The sequence below is a fragment of the Rhamphochromis longiceps genome, linkage group LG8 (genome assembly GCF_057381845.1).
Source record: "Rhamphochromis longiceps isolate RC_006_pf linkage group LG8, R_longiceps_female_GT1.1, whole genome shotgun sequence".
In the NCBI taxonomy this organism is placed as follows: domain Eukaryota; kingdom Metazoa; phylum Chordata; class Actinopteri; order Cichliformes; family Cichlidae; genus Rhamphochromis; species Rhamphochromis longiceps.
The window spans coordinates 24,573,371-24,580,129 of NC_140564.1; the positions used below are offsets into that span (position 1 = coordinate 24,573,371).

At 37.3% G+C, this 6,759-nt stretch overlaps 1 protein-coding gene across 1 annotated transcript; it reads right to left on the reverse strand.

Annotated features, from left to right (window-relative positions):
* Positions 1–215: 215 nt before the first annotated feature.
* Positions 216–6,399, reverse strand: LOC146663749 (uncharacterized). Its single transcript, XM_085415308.1, has 7 exons — positions 5,402–6,399; positions 4,297–4,415; positions 4,026–4,214; positions 3,273–3,425; positions 2,013–2,171; positions 1,471–1,566; positions 216–1,392 (listed from the first exon to the last, which is right to left on the reverse strand). Exons 4-7 carry the CDS (start codon positions 3,393–3,395, stop codon positions 1,072–1,074), a joined length of 699 nt encoding a protein of 232 aa, XP_085271434.1. The 5' UTR covers positions 3,396–3,425; positions 4,026–4,214; positions 4,297–4,415; positions 5,402–6,399; the 3' UTR covers positions 216–1,071.
* Between the last annotated feature and the right edge of the window lie 360 nt (positions 6,400–6,759).

Here is a 6,759-nt window from a genome sequence, read left to right on the forward strand (position 1 = left end):
TGATGGATAACTTATAATTTCAAGTTTAGGTGATAAGTTGCTTTAGCTAATGTTTTTGTGTTGACAAAATTAATAATTGTCCTTTTTCTCAACTCATATTTTATTGTTTTTGCAACGTATTTCCTAAAGTTTACACAAGGTATTAGTTTTAGTTTCAGCAACGTATTTCCTAAAGTTTACACAAGGTATTAGTTTTAGTTTCAGCAACGTATTTCCTAAAGTTTACACAAGGTATTAGTTTTAGTTTTGGCAACGTATTTCCTAAAGTTTACACAACATATTTTTTTTGTTTTGCCAATCAATTTCCTAAAGTTTAGAAAAAGTATCTTTCATAGTTTTCATGAGGTGCTCCCTGTTGTACCAATGAATGTTTACACAGTTGATTTTCAAATAACTTTGTGTTCAAACACAACTGCACCACTGACAATGTTGACTTTTGAGATCAGCCATTTTTAACATACTGACAACATTCAGCCACAAATAAAGTCCTTCCAAAAACACAAAAAAAGTCAAATTTTTGTAACAAATGTTACTCATCCAATTTTAAAGGTGGTGTTGTCAGACAGAATATCAAACCTATCTTGATAGATAGTCACTAACAAACAGATTCAAAACATCAGATGGCAGGATGTGAACAACTTCCTGGTTTCCATACAGCTAACAACTTTCAAACAAATTTTTCCACCACTTGTCTTTTAATAGTAATGGTATCAACACTCCAACTTCCTGTGAAGTTCAGTATCGCGCCACATTTGTTATAAAACTAATACAAATGTACCTAAAACCAGATTATAAAAATTGTTTAAAACCGCTCAAGTTAGAATAAAACCTTTCAACATTTTATAATAACATGTTATACATGAAATCTGCAATCAGCCATGCAAGCTACATTAAGTAAAGTTAGAACAGAAGACATTGATTCAGAACTTTCTGCACCTTACCGTTTTCTTAAAGACAGAAATTAACTTTTTTCAGAGCAACTTGCCACGAAACCCAAAAACAGTAAATCAAAACAAATTGCCATTCTGTTTTACACAAGTTGCATTTGAGTTGAACATGTTGTCAAATAGGTTAGACTTTGGTTAAGAGCTTGGTTTTGAAGCTTCTTATCCTCTGGGAACAGGTAGATGTCAACTCCATAAAAATGTGTTGCACAGCTTCAAATGTGTACTTGAGTTCTTTGGGAAACTCCATGTTGAGCCCATAAAGTAGGCCAAACAAGTAGGCAAAGGCAGTGGGAAGGTCTGGCAGATCATCAAGAATAATGTCCTCTTCCAAAACAATGGCAGTGTTGACCACTGTGGACTGCGAGTTGGGTCCCACGTAGTCCTCCAGAACAGTGAGGATGCCCACCGTAACACCTCGGGTTGCCCTCTCAACTGGATCTGTATCCTATGCAAAATAAAAAACAACAGTACATATAAGTCTCTGAAAACCAAAACTGAAGATTGAGTAGATTTGCATACTCACCAGACATGTTAAGAAGAGTTTGGTCTCGTCGTCGCGAACAAATATCGGTAACCCTTCCAAACTGATGGTTCGTCGATGCTGGACTATGTTTGAGACCTAAAACAAGGAAATCAAATAAGACTCAGTCTCATTTATAAACCTACCATTTTGTTTTTAAAACACATTAAGTGTTGTTGCTCAAAATACAGCCTTAAGAAATAAGATGTTGAAATGAGTTATTACAGATAATTGGTCATGTTTTTGTCAGTTTTTTTTATTTATTTATTTTTTAAGTAATTTTGATGTGCAACAAATGTAGCACACTTATTACAACATTTATAACAAAAAGTGCCATGAGTGGGATGAGAGTTGAACTGTCTGTCATTACCTGCAATCTGCCAAACACAGCGCTGCTTGTTAGCTTATAATCCCATTCAGGACACACTTTTTGAAAACTAACAATTTTTACATCAATTTAGTAAATATTTAATAAAGTATCTTTCGTTACAGTGGGAACTTCAGGTTCCTCATAAACCAGACACAAATACATTTTTATATATTACCTGTTCATCAAACTTCTGCAACAGGGAATCCATGTCATTGCGGAAAGCAGCTTTTCTAATTCGATACAGCTTAATCAGCCGAAGTGAGTAAGTGTCGAGGGCAGTCATGAAGGTCCCCATGAGATCCTTGGTGGTAATGCGTGAGAATTCCGCACAAATCTACAAAGCAACAAAAAAAAAAAAATATAGAAGAAAACTTTTAAAGGTACATTATATAAAAATCACATTGTTTTCGAATTTGGTTAAAAGAGCTTAATTTCAAAACATTTAGTTAGTCTCGGTTGATCTATTGGTCAGGCCTTGATTGGATTTTTTTTTTTCTTTTAGTGGTAGTGGTGGTACAAATTATAACTGACGTATTAAAAAAAAAAAAAAAAAAAACAAGAAAAATCTGATCGGCAGATTTTACAGTAAGTCTATAGAATACCTAATCAAATGTTGATAAGACAAAATAATGGTTTCAATTGTTACAGGATGTATTGCAGAAAAGAAATAAATCAATAAACAGTGGCGCGATATGGCAGCGTCACTTCTGTCAGTCTACCCCAGGGCAGCTGTGGCTACAACTGTGGTTTCCCTGCACCGATGTGTGAATGTGAGAGTGAGTGAGTGAGTAGTGGAATTATAAAGCGCTTTGGGTGCCCAGAGAAGAGCGAAATAAAAGCAATCCGTTATTATACACAGCAAGTTGACAAGTAAATAGATTTCACTTCAATAGAGTTCATATTTTTAGAGCCAAGTATTTTTTTATATTTTACCACTAGCATTGTTAGCTCAACGGTAGCCTTCAACCTTTTCTACAAGATATTGGAGTGATACAAACAGATGCTTCTCAAGGGCACAAGAAATGGAGCTCACGTTCATTTACTCACCCAGACAAGTTTCGAGGCATTTGGAGTTGTTCAGAAGGAATTGTAAAGGTCCTATATCATGTAAAATCAACTTTTTGGAGCTTTTAAACACATTTTAATGTTATTTCCTTAGATTAAAATCCCTCCAGAGTGGTTTTTGGCTTAATTCAGGCATTTCTTAGTTGTCTCAGTGAATCCTTTCCCCATAACCGTGGCTCAGCTCTCTCTTGCAAAACGACTGACTCGTAACATTGGGATTAAAATTTCTTTCTAACAACTCCAAATGCCTTGAAATTTTTCTGGGTGAATAAATGAACGTTTTCAATTTTAGAAATAAGACCACACTGGGGAAAAAGGGAAGAAGAAAAAAACGGAAGTTTTCCTTTAAATATTTAAGAGATTATCTTACCTGTTCTTTCAAGAAGAGAGCTGGCCATCTGAGCTGCATTTCCTTGACCAAGGGCTGCATCTCCACAACTTCTTTCCTCCTGAGAGAGAATGTGATGTCCATCTTTTGGGTGATGAGTGCCATGTTCTTATCCGTCTTCTTCACCTTTTGGTTCTGTTGAGATAATTAATGGGTTGGTTTTGAAAAGTGCATCATTTATATTTTTAATTACATCATCATCTGCCTCAATGTTCTGTTAAGCAAGCACCTGTTTGATTCTTTGAAATGAATGAACCTGAGAAAATTTTAAAATGTCACTAATTTCCTCAATAATTCTCTGCAAAGCACTTTTAGAAACATGTAACAATGTTTGCATGCATAGAAAAAGTCTAGCTATTTTATGTTCAAGACATTGGTAATCTACAAACTCATTGTCCTCTTTATCACTTGATGCTACACCTGAACCACTTGGTAATGTCTCTGGCTCCTGAGAGGTATTTAAGGATTTATCAGGGGAGCTACTTTCACTAGGACATGCATTTGCATGAGAAATCAGTCTAATACAGTTTTTTATATCTTTTGAGTTTTTGTGCTTTCTGCTTGTGTGTGACGTAAAGGTTGTTAAATTGTTGGTAGCATAGTCACATTTTTGGAAAGGACAGGATACAGTCTTATTTTTGTTTTAAGTGCCTTAAAATATGTGAAATAAATGTATGCTGTGAGCAGTTTTCCTTAAATTCACAAAAATCACAAAAAAATGTTGAGATCTCCTGCCTTTTCTTAGCCCTGTTGTGTGATCTGCTGAGGTGAGACTTCAATGCCCCTCGTGTCCTGAACGAACAGACACAGTCACTGTAAACACAGGGCAAATGAAATCCTCTTCTATGTCGTAGCTGGTGATGTCTTAAGAGTACTTCTTGGCTTGAACAGACAAAAGAGCAGAACTGGCACTGCATACAAAAGCTATAATGAGAAGAGAGGAGAGGACAGTGTCAACAATTCAAAAGAAACCTGAATTAATCTCAAATTACCAAAGTTACATTACCTGATAATGTGTTTGGGGCAGGGGGCAGGCACTCCTGTTCTGATTCCTCTCCTTACCAACTCCTCATCAGTCCCTCATAAATCAGGACAAGCAGTGGTCTGGAGTTGGCTTTTAATTCTCTAAATAAATAAAAATAGCAATTAGTTTTAAAATAAAATACCAGCTTCCTGACATTACTTAAGAATTTTTTTCTCCTGTCCTATTTTTTTTGGCTCACTAAAGTGAGCTGATTCTGCCTTGTAAAATGCCATGTGAAACACAGTAAAACAAATAATTTACAAAACATACATTACATCAAATGTTTAATTTATTTAATTTATTATTAACAAATTGTATTCTACATGGAATGCACCAACAGTATACTGGGATGTATTATGTAAGCCAAGGATAATTTTGTGTGATTGGTTTTACAACTTAGAATGACAAACATTGGATTGAGAGTATGAGTGGGATAAAACTCCTGAAGCATCTGTTTAAATTATCAGTGCATTTATTAATGGTGCTCCATAAATAAACCAAAACAATGTTGTTTTGTGCATAACAAAAAGCTCACAATTGTGCAGTCAAAATGTAAAATAAAAGATGCTGAGCATAATAACAAAGACAGATTTTGCAGCTGCTCTGTTTCCAAGTTCTACTGCGCAACTGACAGCCTGGAGTTTGAAATCCTCTTTGTAACCGTGTCTCTTACAGGCATAATATGGTAATATTACGTTGAAGCAGAGTACGTATCACTCTGCGAGGCTCCTCGGTAGCCGTAATGCTCCAACAATCCATCAAGCAGTGCAGCTTCGTAGCTTACCAAAGTCGTACCAAAACATTTGACATATTTTTTTAAGCTGTGTACCACATAAAATTGGTTCGAGGTCAGTAAGCACAACCAGAATTCATACATAAGGCAGACTGTCGATTTTTGAGATGAAAGGATTTTAGGCCGTGCGTCAACGCGTTAGCCCGGTTAGCTCACTAACGCCACCCAGCCCCACGCACGGGGTGATCCGCGGTAACTAGTTAACGGAGATTTGCCCCGTTAATGCAGTTATGGCATTAACTTTACGCTGACAGTACTAAAATAGTAATCTTCAAATGTTTTCTTTTTACCGACCAGCTCCTCTTTGATAGCTGCCGTGTCCATCTTGTCGTTGCCTGCAGGTGAAGCGATGGGGGAGGGGGAGTTGTGTTCAGTGAAGGAGAGAGGCGGAGTAACACAGCGTAGAGACAAAAGTGGACGAAAGAGAGGCAAACTTGCGGCTCCACGAGTATAATGATAATGTAGACTATATCGATATAAACTATATTGTCACATCTCATATTTCATTTAGTTCATTTAGTGGAGCTCGCTGGCCATGAGGACTCCACCACCCCGTTCACACAGAAACTAAAGCACACATTTTATTGGCTAGATGTGATTCGAACAAATTAAACGACATGGCAGCAGGCGCCCCCGAACTTTATTTTATTTTATTTAAATAGCGGTGGGGGGTTGCTGCCGTTGGTCATGAGTGAGCCAGCCTATTTTGTTTCGTTCGGTGGTATGGCGGCCACAGACTGCACTTCATGAAATACGCATAGGGGGTGTCGCGGAGGCTTGTCAGATATGAGCGCGCCTCTTTAGTAGCGAAGTTTGTCGGATTTTCATTGTTTTGTGACATGGAATCTTAAATGATATAGTAAACACATACCCATAAGCCACAAGGCTTCTTAGCCAAGAAAGTAATGCTATGCTAAGTTTCGGAAAAATACGAAGAACTTCAGTTGTGATATTTCTAACAGACAAATTGAGACTGTTCAAACATATACTGTCTGATATAATAAAAGAAACATTACTTGCCTTTAGAAACTTGAGATGAACGATCTATCCAGCTCCTAGCCTCACGTTCTCATTAAGGCAGACGGGCAGGTGGCTTTCAGTCCTTGCAAAAGCGCAAAGTAGACCCCGTAGCATCCAAAAATATGAGATGCGCATGCGTACTCAGGCACAGAAAGGCGCCAACAGCTTCAACTCATGTAAAACTTGAATTCATTCATTTTGCCAGCAATAAATTTCATCTGAGACCAACTTTTGCTCCAAAACGTTAAATGATTAGTTGAAACCCTTAATGTATTTGAGTTTATGGGCCAACTGAACTTTTATTGTTGAATTGTGAAAGAAATGACTGTAAGCTCAACAACTGCAAGTTTGATTTTTTACAGTGTATAGAAACCAAGACCAAGACCTGGGTGTAATGTGGGTGTTATCGGCTGTGACACCGAAGGGGTCGGAGACTTCACTTGTTTTACTCAGATGAATTGGACAGGCTACTAGAAGCTCAGAGGCTTCAGCATCTTGATAGAAAACTTGATAGAGCAATGGGCCGTGGTGGCACTGAACATAGGCTTACATCGATAAAATGCAGCGTACTGTGTATACAGTATATATCCAACGAGATGTGTATTCAGTTGAAACCATTAAAATGCTGAGAG